Source organism: Halichoeres trimaculatus, unplaced genomic scaffold (assembly GCF_033239565.1).
Source record: "Halichoeres trimaculatus isolate MK-OKI-2021-1 unplaced genomic scaffold, fHalTri1.1 fHalTri1_scaffold_19, whole genome shotgun sequence".
NCBI classification, from domain to species: domain Eukaryota; kingdom Metazoa; phylum Chordata; class Actinopteri; order Labriformes; family Labridae; genus Halichoeres; species Halichoeres trimaculatus.
In genome coordinates, this window is record NW_027437197.1 from 18,236,801 (window position 1) to 18,253,845 (window position 17,045).

A 17,045-nucleotide genomic window follows, 5' to 3' on the forward strand; every position below is an offset into this window, starting at 1 on the left:
TAATTTAATAATATTTCTAATTCATGAATTATCATAGTTTGGATTGGCAGGTTTGTCATGTCTCATCACTTGTGTTAAATTTGCATCTTTAAATTCAGTCTTTCATGTTTGTCATGTTTGGTTTTATTTTCCTCTCGTTACAGGTCACTTCATTTTCCCGCCATAGTGATTGTGACCCCTGCTCCTCATTGTTCCCCCTTGTTCCCCATTGCTCCATGTATAAAAGTCTGCTTCTCCTGCTTTGTGATCATCAGGTCCTGCCTTCCCAGCCTTGTGACAAGTTTGTTTTTGACATTTCATTTTTTGATTACCAACTGGATAGTGTGATTGTTTGTTGTTATTTGCTCATTTAGTTTATTCATTCACAAATGTGATTTTTCTTGTTGTTGTTACTTCATACTTCAGTTTCCTGGGTTCAGGCTGTGATTTTGAACACAGAGAACTTCAGCTCTTTGGTTGCGAGAATGCGCTGTATGTGCCTTATTTTTCTTTTTGCCCCTGCCCTTCAAAAAGCCTGTGCACGCCACTGCTCTTAATGAAGAGCTGACAACAAAAACACATACATGTGTTTTAATATTAATGTTACAAATAAGGTGGAATGTGCAATTTACAAAACTCAAAGTACCAAATGACTTATTCAACCATTTATGTAAGAGTATTGGGTGGGCATGGCCCTGACAGGAAGCAATGTAGTCTGGTCCACTCACCTGGAGTTTATGAAAGAAGAAATCTTCATGGATCTATCACTCTGACGTTTTCTATGACACATGTCCACCAAACAATGATTCGTTCATAATAACCGGTGCGTCTGCCCTCGCTTCCTGTCTAGGAGCATCCTACCACCACATTTTGTGTTTAACTGTGGGTATGGAAATGCTATTCATTTAAAGTTATAATTTAAGCCTTGCAGTGGAAATTGTCTTTAAGTCGCCTTCTCTGCATCATCAGAAAGATGAATGACTGAGTGAGAAACTCACTAAGTACATTTAGTGTTGGCCCCTCACTGTGCAAAATAATTACATTTGAGATCAGACATGCGTGTGACATTTCAGTAAAAGCACATCAACGAAAGCACTCTGGAAAAACATTCAAGACTGAGCTTGTTTTCACAGACAGCACAACCACACAAGTTTCTTACAGTGCTTTTGTTTTCTTTACTATTTTCTGTTTTATTGGAGAAATTAAACAATTAACAGAGAAAATAATCACACTGAACTTTTGAAATTTAGCCTCACATGAGGGCCCATGCTTTATATTATTAAAGTGTACTAAAATATGATATGGGCTTGTCCTTACATCATGTAAAGCAAGTGAATGTTGGAGCAGTCTGTGGAGCAGCTCAGAGCTGCTTATCAAAGTAAAAGTCAGTGTCTCTTGTTGGACAGTATCCTTCCTCTTGGAGCTACCATGAACTCAAATTTCTGATTATTTGCCTGCTCTAATGAAGTAATTCAGCAGTTTGCCCTCTCATTAAAAGGGATTATCAGACAGATGAATCCATTATATAAAATGTTACTGCTAAGATGAATCTCCATGACTGTAAGTGAAGTATTTGCATCAACATGATCCAAACTTACATGAAAACAATATGTTGTTATAATGAAAAAAGCCACTAAGATTGTAGGCCTGCATCAAACAGTCAATATCGATTTGTCATTAACGTACCAAGATGTAGAGATGCAGACTCACGCGAAGGAGGCAGGCACTGACGTCAATTAGGACCCAATACATTACCAAACTTCAATCAGCTGTGGTCTTGGAAGTCAACCAAGCTTTAGTGGTAAGTATATTCATTCAAAGCTGTTTTCTATAAGTTAGGTTGTTTAAATTTTAATTTATGTTTTCATGGTTTAATTGTACCTTTTCCTGCATGACTGCATTGGCAACCCGTTCAATTCTGAGGTTAATTATTTCTTCTGATGACTTTTTCAGATCTTTTCAAATGTATTGAGTTATCTTTATTTTTTATTGATTAGCTGAAGTCCGATCAATTTCATGACCAGTTTACTGAATAATCAATTGCAGAACCAGCTGACCTGTGGTTTCCTCTGCAGATGGCCCCCGTGCTCCTCAACCTGCACGTGGTCACAGTGTTTGTGCTGAGCTGCGCGCGTGCCGCCCCCCTCCAGGGCCAGAAGCCGCCTCAAGTGGACCCCCTGACGGTCCCCCGCTCCAACCCGCAGTGCTGGGACTCCTCCTCGGCTCGGCTGCTGGAGATGCGCTCCCCGAGGATCGCTGACACGGTTCCTGCCTTCTGGGACTTGATGGAGTTTCTGAGGGGATCGGAGAACGACAAACACACGGCGCTTTTCTGGGACCTGGCCCGGGTCTTCTGGGAACTCTACCTGGACTGTGTGATGTCCAGGAGTCACGGCCTGGGGCGGAGACATGTGACCGCGGTACATTCTCTGATCACTGACAGTAAGTGTCCAATAATGATCAAATATTTACAAAGACAGGATTCTTCCTAATGCAAAAAGATCACTTCTTATTTTTTTTCTGACACTTGTGGTTTTGCAGATGACACAGAAACTTGCATGTTTTACAAACCATATCTCATTTGTACTGTAAAGCTGGTTGTCCCTCCATTTAAACATCTTTTATGTGTGAATTTATCTCACGGGTCCTCTACATTGTATTAAAAATCATTCTTAGTATTTGGATACCTGTGCACTAAAATAAGCTCAGACCTTTTTGTTAAAGTCGATACAATAATCAAGAAATATTTTTCTCCTATCTTCGTTTTGAGAAAAAAAAAAGTGTCTCCTCGCATCAAAGATCATTTTTCAAATGTTAAATGTCAAACAACATCTGATTTTTTCTACTCTTGTTCACATCATTGTCACATATTTATACTATATAATTATTTACATTTCTTATCACTTTTTGGTTATCATATATTGAATCTTCATATGGCTTATAGTGCTATGTATTTGTATCAAACCGTATTTTTAATGGAAATACATTCTCAAACTATCCAGCAGATTAAGCCATGTACTTTATGAGCACATCCATTTTTTTAACAGTTAAGACTCTTTAATAAAGACTATTTTCAAATCAGCAATACATGACATTTACATTAAATATGTTATTTCTGCAGTGTGTTATTTCTGCTTCCACATGTACACAGGGTATGTACTTCTTCCTCTCACATAGATTTACAACATGTAGCTTTTGAGTGGTAGAGTATTAAAGACAAAGACCAAGGGTTATACTGCTGTTGGTTACAGCACAAAGTGTTGCCTACAGTGGAGGCTGCAATAAGTAGATGGAAGCTGCAGCTAAGTGAGCTGTTATATAGAGGATCTGCTTTTCAAAATGGTTGTTATAGAGTGTTGTGGCGCTGTTGTGCTGTCAGCCATAGGTAGTAATTACTGGGTGCTGTTTGCAATGGTGCATTAAAAAGTTTCCCATCAAGTTTCTTTTACGGTTTTGTTTTATCAGCCAAGTAGACAAACATGTCATGAAACAGTATGTATTTGTATTTTTGTGTCATTTTCAGAGTCCTTTAGATTCAACAGGTCAGGAGGGAACTCACAGGCGTGGATCAGTGTCAGAGTGAGATGTAGAGGACACATCAAGACCCTGAAGACCAAATCCAAAACCAACGCACGCCATCAAAAATAATGGAAACATTTTGTATAAAAGCTTTCATGGTTGAGAAATTGGTTTTCATTTTTTTACTTGAGGTGGTTGTTCTGATAAAGACTGTATGATAACATGTTGATTTGTAAGTTTTTAAGCTGTAATAAATTAATGCATCATGGCTGTAAACTGTGTGTCCTTCCATATGTAACCAGTCTCCAAATTTTACACATAAAAATGAAAGAGGTTTGGTTTTAACATACTCTTTGAAGACCAAGGTTAAAATAGTTTTCGATTTGTCATTATAGTTTAGTTTTAGTTAGTTTTGACATTTTTTTTCCATTACAGTTTAGTTTTAATTAGTTTTGGAGCATGCATTCTAGTTTTTATTTAGTTTTAATTTTTGCAACAAGACTTTGTTTTAGTTTAGTTTTAGTTTAGTTTTAGTTTTTTCAGACCTTATTAACCAGGTGTAGGATTCAAAAAGGTCAGAGTAAATATTTTGTCATACTGTTTATTTTCCAGTTCAACATAGTGCTCACTGCTCAGTCAATGCTGATACTGAACTGTTGGCTGCTGCCTTAAACACATGAAAATAATATAAACTTAATTTAAAAATATAAGAATAAATTATATAAAATAATGTTGACATAAATTAAATAAAATAATAAAAACATAAATTATACAAAACAATATAATATGAGCTTTAATAATCAGAAACTAGGACTCTGTAACAATAAAGTCAGACTCACATGAAATTAAACTATTACAGATGCTCTGATTCATTGCTCCACTACGTTTTGTCGCAGCACAGCACACAGCCAGTCAGTGCAGTAAACAAGCTCGTCCAAGTACGTCCTTGTGATGGTGCCGTACGGCACTGACAACTGCCTAAAACTGTCTAAAATTGGTTGGGAAAATGTGTCGGATTAATTTAAATCCTAAAGGCTATTAATATTGTCAAAAACTATAACTAAGGACATTTTGTCTTTAATTTTAGTTAGTTTCAGTTAGTTTTGAGACTTTTCGTTTCTAGTTTTGTTTTAGTTAACTATTATAACCTTGTTGAAGACAAGTGTGTGATTTTGAAGATCTCAATGCAGCTGGTGCCTTTTTCTTAGTGTTCAGCCCAGGCCCTGAAACAACCTGAACCCACCCCTGGTGTGAACTGGTCATTAGTGCTTTGGTTTTAAAATTTTGATCCAGATAAAAATCAAAATAATTAAGAGGGGAGACTGAGGAAGCTTTTTTCATGGAGGACATAACCTTGTGTAGACAGGAAATTTCCATAAACGAGCGTGAACTCAAAGTTATGAGTTGAAGTGCGTCAAACAGGAAGGAGTCTCCATGTGACGCAATCCAGCCCCTCGCGCGCTTTGTGCTCGAACCTGAAGTCTGTCTTTTACTTTCACTTTCAACCTCCTGCAAGTGACAGACTAGTTTCCGCAAAGTTCAAGTAATTAAATAAGACACGGTAATGTTTTATCTTCGTGTAAAGTCAGCTGTAGCGCCTTCGCCTTGAGTATGCTGGAGCGGACTTCACATTTCCTGGTCGACCACACCTGGTGAGACTTGTCCACACAGGTAATGACACACAACTGAAGTTTAACGTAGTTGTAACCAGTTCACCGGTTCGATCGAGTAAGACACACCAATCAATAACTGCGTGTCAGGGTAGCTGGTGATAAGATCTTGCCTTTGTTTGAGGCTGTTGATGTTATTTCAGAGGTGCTTTTCTTTTTTTAATGTCATCAACTTTGCTTGACTGTAAACTTTTTACAAGCTCTAGCCTTTACGTGCACACAGTCAGAAAGGTTTGACTAATCAGATAAGTTGAAATATAGACCAAGGGTTAAAAAAAACTAACAAAACTCTTAAAGAGTATTTATTTTGGCATCCAGGAAGTTTAAGAGTACCTGACCATATGTGAGTGAAAATGTCTTATGTCTCACTTTTAGTCAACAAAATGGATTTCCAGAAGCTGCTATTAGACGCAGGGAAGGCCCTGGGTCAGGATCATGTGAAAGCTTTAGCGTTTCTTTGCTCCGACCTCTTGGACCGAAACCTGACCTCAGTGAAGTCGGCCAGTGACCTCTTCTCCTACCTGGTGGATGAAGATCTCCTCTCTGCAGAGCAACCACACCTCCTGACTGAGCTGCTCCTCATTATTGAACGCACACGTCTGGTCCGAGACCTCAGACTCCCTTTAGATCCATCTACAAGCGGAAACCACATCTCTGCGTACAGGTACAGCACCGACATTTAACTGTGTCTTTGTAAATCAGGGTGAAACTTTGACATTTTAACTATAAGTCCTTTGTTGTGGTAAGGTAATCGATATAATCCTGTTTTTTTTCAGGAAGCTGCTTTACAAACTGTCTGAAGACCTGACTGAAGAAAACTTGAGGGATATGAAGTTCCTGTTGAATGGAAAGCTCCCCCGTAAAAAACTGGAGGAGAATGTTGTGAGTGCATCTTCACAGTGTCAGAATCAATCAATGTTTAGGGGTATTTTGACGAAATTTCATGACACAGTTCATCAGAGATAAATATCAAATTTATGAAGTTAACTGTATGTCTGTATTTGAATTCTGCTCCATACTGATTGTAACTCTGTTTGACTCTACAGACTGCTCTCGAGGTCTTTCAGGAGATGGAGCACATGGACCTCATAAATGAAACAAATCTAAACTTGCTGGAGATATTATTTCAGTCGTGCTGCCCTGTATCGATAGAGAAGATCAACAGGTTTAAAGAACAACAGGGTAGGCTGCCAAAACGTCTCATGGCAAATTTAACTCGTTGCAACGACAAAGAGGAAGTCATGAGGTCAAAGCAGCAAATCAGGAAACCACAGGGTAAACATGTCACATCAGAGCGTTGCTTAGATTATCTCAAAGGACACTTGCTCTCGCCAAAATCACACCACAGTCCACCAGGCCTGAGCTAAACATGTAATGGAGCGGCAGTGACAGAAATGTAACAGTTGATCTGAGGCACTGTTTTCAAAATCTGTTTTCACTTTCTGGGTGGAGCACCTGGTCTTACAAAAAAAGGATCCATCCGTGTAAAGAAACAAACGCTGAATCCCCCTCATGTACGGTGGCCCTGAGAGCTCACGGCGCTGCAACTTAAGAAAACACATGCAAAAAGACAAAACACAAGCAAATTAAGAAATCATCATCAGTTTGACAACATGTGCACAGCATTTCGAACACATGCTGCAAAGACCACAACACATTAGAAAATTGTGCAAAAAAAAAACCTCAATCTAAACAAGTGTTCATGTCCTAAATTTAGTGCAAATTCTCTTATAAGATGTAGTTTGAGTCACATTCACCTGACAAGTCTAGAAAGAACACAAATGACATCTATATTGCTAGTAAAGAGATAAAAAAATGTTTATATAATAAATAAACAAACAAATCTAAACAAGTCAATCAGTCTTAACCCACTGGCATATTATCTTAGCTCTTTATAAGTGACTAAGTGTAATTTATGTCTTTTGATATCTTAAAAAAGACTTTTTCTGGACTTATCAGGTGAATATGGCTCATATTAAGTCTAATGAGGAAACTTCATTAAAAATAAGACATAAATATTTGCTTTGATTTCTGTTTTTCCAGTGAAAAGCCACCCAGCCTCTTGATTTTGAACCCTTTATGCTGAAATTAAACCTTGGTGATTATTACCTTTGTGTCCTCTTGTTCTCTTTCAGCATTTCCTCACAGCGGCCCTGTAGCTCAGGAAACAGGTCAACCTATGTCAGTGTCTGACCCTTTGGAGCCATACCAGGTCTGTGTTTAAGTATTTCTTTTTAGTGCTCTAAGTTGTGACGGGAGACGGAAAGATTACTTGATAATGTCATGAGTGAAAGTTCAAACTTAGGTGATAGGTCATTTTCCTTTTCTTAGTGTTTTTTTAAACTGCAGTCTCATTTTTTCTCTCATTTTTACTCATTAGGGTCCTGGGTATCTGCAGCCTGAAGGAGCAGGTGAATTACCAGGTAAGCAGTTGAATAAACCCCAATGTGCTCTGTGTTATTAAAAGCTGAGGTTGATTTTTTATTGCTCATAGTTTGAGGGAAAAATTATTTTAATTACAAGATTCACTCTTTGATTTTTTTCTCTTGCCTTGCTTCAATATTGTTCCTCATCCTACTGTTGTGTTTACAGTGCTCAAACAACACATCTCTTATTATTTAGTAAACACACTCACTGCTTCCATGTCAAACTTGTTATTCTTTCCATAATTTTGTTCATCATCTTTGCCCTTGAAACTTTTGTCCTTCTCTGAAGATTCCCAACCCAAAGCACGGGTGAGAGTTTTTCATTTAAACACAAACACACACGTCAAAGAAATCGTACACTTGATTTTGTCTTTAATCAGCTTTTTTTTTCCTACACACAGTCTTCCAGCACTTCTTCAAACACTTCAATAGGTGTGTCTAATGTTGAAATGTTTCTTGTTTAAAGTAACAGCTGTAAACTGTTCAACTGTAGTGCTGTGAATTGAGTCTTAATTTTTTTTCTTTAATTGTTTCTAGATTTTGCAAATGCATCTACTGGCGGAAACAAATGTGAGTCCCCGTCTCATGCACTGAGCGGTTTGAAGGTCCCATATTCTGCTCCTTTTCTGCAGTTTAATATGGATCATTGATGTCTTCATGAAATGGTAGTGACATGTTTTGGTCCAAAAAGCCAATAAATCAAGCACAGCAGCATTGTTTCCAGACTCTCATAGTGCACAATGTTTAGAAAACAGCGAAGCTCGTTTACCGTACATTACAGACTAAAACAACAGGATAACCGCGGCTAAAGTTAGCATCCTGAAGCTAACACAGGGACAGGGGGGACACTGAGGAAAAGCTCTTACATCTGCTCCACAGCACACAGCATTTAAATTACTCACATTTCCAGGGTCCGAGGTTTGTTAGCGGATGATTGGTGATGCACCTGGATTCAGGACCAGTCTATTCGCTAGCCCTCTGTTGTACTGTCCAAAGTTGGAAAAGCAGTCGACCGTGATGTGACAAGCACACACATGCACAGTTTTACTGAGTGTAGCTGGCACATTTCCTTGATAAATGAACTCTAGCCACTCAGTCTTGTCTTCTTCCAAGATGGGAAGCCTGTGCATGGAAGTATGTGGCTGTTTACAGCCAAAAACAGCCACACTCCTCTCCCCGCTGATGGAGATATTTCTCTCCAGATGCAGGGAGGGGGTTCGAGGGTATCTGCTCCGGTGGACCAATCAGATCAGACTTGCTCCTGATTGATCAAAAAAGGGACTCGCTGACGTCGGCAAACCCCGGAAATTCCAACCAGCTCGTTTTAGGTCAGGATTTTACATTCACAAGCACGACTAAATACAGATTTTGTCATTAAATATCACATTTTGTGGGCTGGGAGGAAAGCCAAAGACCCACAAATTTCACTAAAAGACTTAATAAAGAGATTTTTGCATAATATGGGACCTTTAAGCACCAAACCAACCCTCCCTGAAAAGTCAAAAGTTGCTTTAACAACATGTTCATCAGTCAGTAGAGCTAGCCTGGAGTTATCACCCTTCCTCTTTGTGGTTTTCTCTCCCACAGTGACAAAATTTGAAACAGGGCCACCACGGATAAATAATAACTTCAACCAGCAGGCACCTGACACGACAGACAATGAGGTGTGTGGTTATTTCTTAGCTGTACAAGTTCTGTTGTTTCCAAAATAAAAATTAAAGCTTCATTTTAGTATAACTCCCATTACTGGGAGATGTAAAAAAAAAATTAAGTGTGAGTGCAGCTGAGGTGACTTTAATTATGTGATAAAACTTCTTTCCACAGGTTTCAGAAAACTATCCCATGACCGCAGCAAAGAGAGGCTTCTGTTTGATCATAAACAACCACAACTTCAGCAAGTCCATAAAACCTCTGTCTGACAGAGAAGGAACCCAGATAGATCAGAGTAAAATCTGTTTTATACAATTTTTAAAAGTCAAAAAAAAATTGTCCTTCCTCTGACTGGACCTGTGAATATTTCCACATCTGTGCTTTTCAGAGTGCCTCATCAAAGTGTTTGAGTGGCTTGGCTTTGAGCTGGAGGTACAGGAGGACTGTAAAAGAGAGGAGATTCTGTCCGCGGTTCAGGAGCTTGGCAGAAGGGACCACAGTGACAGGGACTGCCTGGTGTGCTGCATCCTCAGCCACGGCGAGGAGGAGAGTGTGTTGGGTGTGGACGGACTCACCGTCGGTCTAAAGGAGCTGAAGGAACCCTTCACTGGATTGAAGTGTCCGTCCCTGCTGAACAAACCAAAGCTGTTTTTCATCCAGGCTTGTCAGGGCACCCGCAGTCAGGCGCCGGTGTACATTGAGGCTGATGGTCCTGATGTCGGCCACATTAGGAGCGACGCTCGGAGAGACTCCATCCCGAATGATGCAGATTTTCTGCTGGCGATGGCCACTGTACCTTCTCACGCGTCTTACAGACAGAGGAGTCTTGGAACATGGTTCATTCAGTCTTTGTGTCAAAACCTTGTCCAGATGGTGCCCAGGTCAGTGAAAGAAAAGATATAACACCCATTATTTTCAGTAATGCTGTGAACATTAACTATTCATGAAATAGTCTGATTACATCTCAGTGTTTTTTACCTTTCAGGGGACGTAATCTTATGTCCATCCTCACAAAAGTGAATGGGGATGTGAGTGAGAAGACTGACTACACTGGCCTGAAAAAACAGATGCCTCAACCTGCTTTCACACTAAGGAAGAAAGTGGTCTTCCCAATACCCCAAGCTCCTCCTCCGAGGCTCTGTGATGACTGATACCAGTTTGTCTCATTACTTACTTGACACTTTGTTTTTGTTTTTCAATCCTTATTTACATTTTTAAAATCTCCTGGATACAATCCTTAGTAATACTTTTACAGTCAAATTTGAACGAGCTTGATTTACAGCTTTTTATGAGATGACAATCCTTGAAATGAACACACAAGGCCTCGACTCACTGCTGTCTTTAAAAAAATATGCATTCCACAGTTTTTGAAATATTTAACTTTGTTTTTGTTTTTATCATGCATCAAATATTTTTTAAGCTTTTGTGTTCTTAAAAAAAATTATGGACAGATGCTTTTTTGAAAAAACATTCCTCAATTACTACCAATGCTGATATGTCCCAATGTGTGGCATGTATTATTGTGTCGGTTCCCAGTGTAGTAACTTCAAAAAATCTAGGGCACAGCAATTTTCAATGATGTAATAATAAATTTTAAAGTTTTGTAATTATAATTCTTTTTTTTTAAATCTGTTATTACATTCCTAAGCTCTTCATTGCAGCTCTCCCACATTTTATATTGTCAAAAAAGTGACATAATTTAATTCATAACAAGAAACAGGATAAAACAATCATATTCTGACAACCTGCAACATTAGATAGTGCTTATGTTTTCTTAAAAATACTGAATAAACTTATCAAAAAAAAAAGTAATTTGCCTAGTAAATTGTTGCAGTTACCCAAAAAATAAAACGCTATTTTGATATAATTTGAGACACTTTGGTAAAACCGTCACTAGATGGCAGTCAACATTTAAGTCCGAACATGTTTCCAGTACTCTGACCCGTCAGTGACCCGGATGTTGATGCGATGTAAACGTCGGTAATTTCCCCGGCCTGTAAACTGTAGGATTTTCATCCTTTTTAACACATTTATGACCCTCATGGTAACATAACCACATGCATAGAGATAAATCGTTATTAAGTGGTGTTTGAGAGCTTTCGGCTACCCACAGTGAAGCCTCAAATCCGCCTGTAAACGACAGAAACGTTGTAAACATGTCTACAGAGGAGTGTCCATCACCAGCCGAAGAAACCTCCGCACACCAGAGGTAAGTTGTTATAATTCTCATTCAAGAGAGTTTAAGGTTTGGCAGTCACACGTTTACTATATTTAACATGTTCTAATAATGTGGGATTTAAGGGTTAGTTAAGATTTAAACCAATTAAGTAACTCAAGTTCGATGAATGGAAAGTGAAACTAAACATGACTTCATGGGAACTGAAACTTATGAGAACACGTTCATAAGCAAAGTGTTTTAACTCCCAGTGTCATATTTTGATAAGTATCGAGTGTTTTGTGAGAGTTAATATACAAAAGAAAAATAATGTATTAAAACGTGTAATTTATACAAATGAGCTAGTATTCCATAATTATGTTTCTGAGCTCAATTCTTCATTGTTTTGAAATATAAATTTCTAAAAGTACGACTGAAAGCATTAATACAAGAAAATATATTATAATTAACGCAAAGTAAGCATCTACTACCAGCTTGTTACAGCTCAGCCAACCCTAGTTTGGGTTTTTTGGTTTTGGCCCCTGAGGTAGCAAGTGCAGAACCTGACCTCCCATGTAGATGTGCCCTTAGGAAATGTTTAGAGTCTTAAATTAACTGTTTTGTTTGCTTTTTTTCCCCTGATACATGCAGCATGAATTCAGTTGAAGTACAGGCGGCAAACCCTGCAAAGACCCCCATCCAAATCCTGCACGAGTATGGCACCAAAAACGGGAGCCTGCCCGTGTACGTGATGGAGAAGGCAGAAGGAGAGGCTCACCAGCCAAGCTTTGTCTTCAGTGTGAAAATTGAAGAAGTCAGCTGCATGGGTAAGCTTCTGTCCCATCATGCTGTGATGATAGCAGCCTGTCACTGCCAGTATTTAAGTTGAAGAAGCACCGCAGCCTGCAGTGTGTTATTTGCCACTTGGGGATTGTTGTTAGTTTGGGTTAGGATCATTTGGAAACTCTGAAACTCACACTCTATCATGTTGTCAAGTAGATTTACTTTTAAGACATTATGGCTCAGAGATGTCACACTTTGGTCTATTGAAAAACACAACAATGTATTTTTTTTCTTCCAGGTCAGGGTCCCAGTAAAAAGGCTGCGAAACACCAGGCTGCAGAGGCTGCTCTGAAGATCCTGAATATAGATGCAGGAGCAGTGTAAGCAGAGAGGAAACTCTCATCAAAAGGAATTTAAATAATTTCAATTTAAGATATGCAAAATGCTAGTTAACAATCTTTCAGTGTGAGTTTTCTCTGATGTGATAGTACACCATAATTATTTAGCTTCAGGGCTTTCAGTGTTAGTGTCTGTCAAATAAATACACTCACTGGCCACTTTATCAGGTCCACCTTGCTACTACCAGGTTGGACCCCCTTTTGCCTTCAGAACTGCTTTAATCTTTTGTGGCATAGATTCAACAAGGTACTGGAAACATTCCTCAGAGAGTTTGGTCCATATTGACATGATAGCATCACACAGTTGAAGCAGATTTTTCGGCTGAACATCCATGATGAGAATCTCCCGTTCCACCACATCCCAAAGGTGCTCTACTGGATTGAGATCTGGGGACTGTGGAGGACATTTGAGTACAGGGAACTCATTGTCATGTTGAAGAAATCAGTCTGAGATGATTCCAGCTTTATGACATGGAGCGTTATCCTGCTGGAAGTAGCCATCAGAAGATGGGTACACTGTGCTCATAAAGGGATGGACATGGTCAGCAACAATACTCAGGTAGGCTGTGGACTTTAAACCATGCTCAGTTGGTACTAAGGGGCCCAAAGTGAGCCAAGAAAATATCCCCCACACCGTTACACCAGCAGCAGCCTGAACCGTTGATACAAGGCAGGATGGATCCATGCTTTCATGTTGTTGACGCCAAATTCTGACCCTACCATCTGAATGTGGAGCAGAAATCCAGACTCATCAGACCAGGCAACGTTTTTCCAATCTTCTATTGTTCAGTTTTGGTGTTGCTGTGTGAATTGTAGCCTCAGTTTCCGGTTCTTAGCTGACAGGAGGGTCACCCGGTGTGGTCTTCTGCTGCTGTAGCCCATCTGCCTCGAGGTTGGACGTGTTGTGTGTTCAGAGATGCTCTTCTGCAGACCTCGGTTGTAACCAGTGGTTATTTGAGTTACTGTTGCCTTTCTATCAGCTCCAACCAGTCTGTCCATTCTCCTCTGACCACTGGCATCAACAAGGCATTGTGGCCCACAGAACTGCTGCTCACTGGATATTTTCTCTTTTTGGGACCATTCTCTGTAAACTCTAGAGATGGTTGTGGGTTAAAATCCCAGTAGATCATCAGTTTCTGAAATACTCAGACCAGCCTGTCTGGCACCAACAACAATGCCACGTTCAAAGTCACTTAAATCACCTTTCTTCCCCATTCTGATGCTCAGTTTGAACTGCAGCAGATCGTCTTGACCGTGTCTACATGACTAAATGCATTGAGTTGCTGCCATGCGATTGGCTGATTAGAAATTTGCGTTAACGAGCGGATGGACAGGTGTACCTATAAAGTGGCCAGTGAGTGTAAATCAGTAAGAAGTAACTCTAATGACAGGAACAATGCATGGGACCATTTAGTTAGTCAGGGAGCTTTATTTTGGCTTCACTTTTAGAGAGCTGTTGTGTCTTCTGTCCTTTAACACAGTAACAAAGTGATTCACTGACAGTATGTTGTGAGTGTGAATCTGCTGCAGCTTTGATAAGTGCTTTCATTTAACTCTCAACAGTAATATTCCTGTGAAGTCTGAGAGTAACGGTGTCCCAGCAGAGACAAACAACCATCCCAACTCTGTGGGCGTTCTGCAGGTGCGTAAATCACTGTGTGCTCATGCTCTTTGTCATTGTGTTTCTGTGAACATTTATATGAAGAAATTCTGCAACAAAGTTGAGCTAAAGAGAGAATCTGCAAGTCAGGATGCTCAGTTGTAATAACTGTGTTTGTTTTGTAGCTGTTTGTGCTGTTTTCTTATTTGGACTGTTATTTTTCAGGAGTTAGCGCTGCAGAGAGGATGGCGTCTCCCTGAATATACAATTTTACAGGAGGCTGGTCCTCCACACAAGAGAGAGTTCACTGTAACCTGCCGAATGGAGTCCCTGTCAGAGAAAGGTAAGGATGTGTTTCAGTGAAATCTTTTTGAATCGGTAATTTTTCTATTCTTAATCCTGCTCTCAATCCCACATCGCTTATGTTTTGGCAGCTGTTGGAAATTCCAAAAAGGCAGCAAAGAAAGCAGCTGCAGAGAAAATGGTGACAAAGCTTCAAAGTCTGTCGGGCTGTTCAGAAATCACATGGGTATGTTTTAGGTTTTTCAGAAGCAGCTCTAGGTAAAAAGTCCCCTGGTTTTTGTGCTTCATTTCCCCTTTTTTTTTTGTCCAAACCTCAGACTCCTCAACCCAGTGTGAGATTTGAGAACCTAAGAAATTCCCAAGCAGAGAAGATCACTTTGCTAAGGAGAAACCCGCTGAGCATTCCCAACACGGATTACATTCAGATGGTGCTGGAGCTGTCCAAGGAGCAGGGCTTTGAGGTCACGTACTTCGACATCGGTGAGAAAACTCACACATCATTAGTTAATTAGATATAGGAGGCTGACCTTCCAGCTACACCAACATGAGCTGGTTTAAAACAAGGATGTCTGATGTCTGTGTCTGTTTTTTAACTTCCAGATGAGCTAACAGTCAACGGTCAGTACCAGTGCCTGGCTGAGCTGTCCACCTCCCCTGTCACCGTGTGTCATGGCACAGGCATCTCCTGCAGCAACGCCCACAACGACGCAGCACACAGCGCACTCCAGTATATCAAGATCATGGCCTCCATCAAGTAACCAGCACCTCAGTCAACATCTGCCACACCCTCTGTCACTGTCACATTCATCAGCTGAGGTCCTCTCATCATGAGACCGCAGATTAATCCTCTTACTTGTCTTCCTGTCTTTAGATGATATGAAGTCAAGGTTTATTTTTATAATCATGAACATCAACAGGCAGATCATGCTCCACATCAGCACGTTAAGAGGAATCAGGCGGAAGTTTTTATATTCAAAAGTTGAGCAATCAGCTTTTGTTTACTTGTTTGTTGTTTGAGTTGATTTTTTTTTTTTTTACCTCTATTTATATAAGGATGCCATTTTTCAGGTCCCAGTTCGCTCAGATTAATTGTATTCCCCTTTGTTTTCCCATCTGTTTGTCGTCAACAAAAAAGAAGTCCTCAAAGATTTTATATATTTTGCAGACACCTTCCTGTCTCTCTAATCTTTTCATACACAAAAGGTGTACTCCAAACGGGAACCAAATTGAAAAAGTGAGATTATTTTAACTTCATATTTTTCCATTTGCCATTATGCAAATGAACAGCCCGACCCGGCTCTCTCTATCTGCCCTGAAAATGGAAACACCGTGACTTTAGATTCACATCCTGCCGTGTGTTGACATGTTTTGCAGTGTGCCTCATAGTAGCTTGTGAACACATGTACGAAACCAGAGAAATAAAGTCAAACATGTTCATATGTCTTACTTTCTGTCTATGGCCTGAGAGAAAGAGATCGCAGCGCTCCCTTCAGGAGCCCGTCGCAGTCTTGTCGAATAAAACGTCTCTCGTGGGAGCTGACCGCCCGACAGCCATCAATTCATGAGGCAGCTTGTCCTGGTGTATTAGTACAAAGGCAATTACATCAGGGCCTGTGTGCCGCTTCATTTGCTCTTGATTTGTGTGGGTTACTGGCTGAGAGATGTGAGACACCAATCAGTTGAACCAAAGATGGTAAGAAATATTTTTAAAGAAACTCTCATTCACGAGGTTTAATTATGTTCATGCTAACATTTGGTTTTACAGATTCAGGAGGAACAATTTACTGAAGGAAGAGACTCTTTTATTACACTTTATTCTTTTTTTCATTTTCTATTAAAAAAAAGATCTTGTGTATCTGATTTAATTTACAAAGATATATTTGAATTAATTAAATCAGTTTTTTGGAAGAAGAAAAAGTTGGATTAAAGTAGTTTTCTGGTTTTTCAGATGCTAAATTGTGCCAAAAGTTTGGCTCACTCATTAGATTCAATGTGAGTTTGCAAAATTCTGGTTCAGTTTTGCAATTGAGTTTAGAATCCAACCTAATCTACGCCTGTGAGGGAGACTAATCGAGCACAGATTTACAGAAATTATCTTCACGTCCACGAAAACTCATTTGTGGTTGGTAGATGAATTCCTGACATGAGTGGAGCGAACTGAGTTGGCGCCAGTTCCACGATGTTTTAGGACCAGGGACTAAATAATGAGGTTTGCTTGGAACTTCAAATTACATACAGGCCTCTTTAGTCTAAGCACACCCAAAAATTTCATGTTGTGACCATGTAGAATAATTTATTGTCATGTTTTGTCATATGTCGAAAGCGTCATCTCACTTTCCTTTGAAACGCAACAGGACTGCCTTGTAATGGGTTCACATTTAGTCACAAGGTTAACTAGTTAGCTAATCAGAGGTAATGCCAACCAAAGAGAAGCCCCCTGTGGACAAAATGGTATGTACAGGGTGGGCCAGAAAGATTTACCCGTCGTATATCTCTGTTTTGTTTGCTTAGCTTTTGTCCTAGAAACTTCAAATTTTGGATAGTGTCTCTTAAAAGGCATAG

The 17,045-nt window shown here is 39.7% G+C and overlaps 3 protein-coding genes across 4 annotated transcripts; all 3 read left to right on the forward strand.

Moving 5' to 3' along the window:
- Window positions 1-1,321: 1,321 nt before the first annotated feature.
- On the forward strand, window positions 1,322-3,631 carry LOC141808791 (protein FAM237A-like). Its single transcript, XM_074695503.1, has 3 exons — window positions 1,322-1,780; window positions 2,055-2,421; window positions 3,503-3,631. The coding sequence occupies exons 2-3, from the start codon at window positions 2,055-2,057 to the stop codon at window positions 3,625-3,627; spliced, it is 492 nt and encodes a 163-aa protein (XP_074551604.1). The 5' UTR covers window positions 1,322-1,780; the 3' UTR covers window positions 3,628-3,631.
- A 1,297-nt stretch (window positions 3,632-4,928) lies between these two features.
- On the forward strand, window positions 4,929-10,806 carry casp10 (caspase 10, apoptosis-related cysteine peptidase). Of its 2 annotated transcripts, none has more exons than XM_074694860.1 (13): window positions 4,929-5,169; window positions 5,544-5,832; window positions 5,945-6,050; window positions 6,215-6,350; window positions 7,304-7,380; window positions 7,549-7,591; window positions 7,884-7,903; window positions 7,996-8,026; window positions 8,132-8,164; window positions 9,182-9,258; window positions 9,419-9,539; window positions 9,633-10,125; window positions 10,230-10,806. In XM_074694860.1, exons 2-13 carry the CDS (start codon window positions 5,552-5,554, stop codon window positions 10,393-10,395), a joined length of 1,584 nt encoding a protein of 527 aa, XP_074550961.1. In that variant the 5' UTR covers window positions 4,929-5,169; window positions 5,544-5,551; the 3' UTR covers window positions 10,396-10,806. The 2 variants fall into 2 exon arrangements, with proteins under 2 accessions (XP_074550961.1, XP_074550962.1); XM_074694861.1 differs by having other exon boundaries at window positions 4,929-5,150.
- A 369-nt stretch (window positions 10,807-11,175) lies between these two features.
- Window positions 11,176-16,030, forward strand: prkra (protein kinase, interferon-inducible double stranded RNA dependent activator). Its single transcript, XM_074694202.1, has 8 exons — window positions 11,176-11,453; window positions 12,051-12,226; window positions 12,481-12,562; window positions 14,144-14,222; window positions 14,406-14,523; window positions 14,615-14,709; window positions 14,801-14,963; window positions 15,084-16,030. Exons 1-8 carry the CDS (start codon window positions 11,401-11,403, stop codon window positions 15,239-15,241), a joined length of 924 nt encoding a protein of 307 aa, XP_074550303.1. The 5' UTR covers window positions 11,176-11,400; the 3' UTR covers window positions 15,242-16,030.
- Window positions 16,031-17,045: the final 1,015 nt, after the last annotated feature.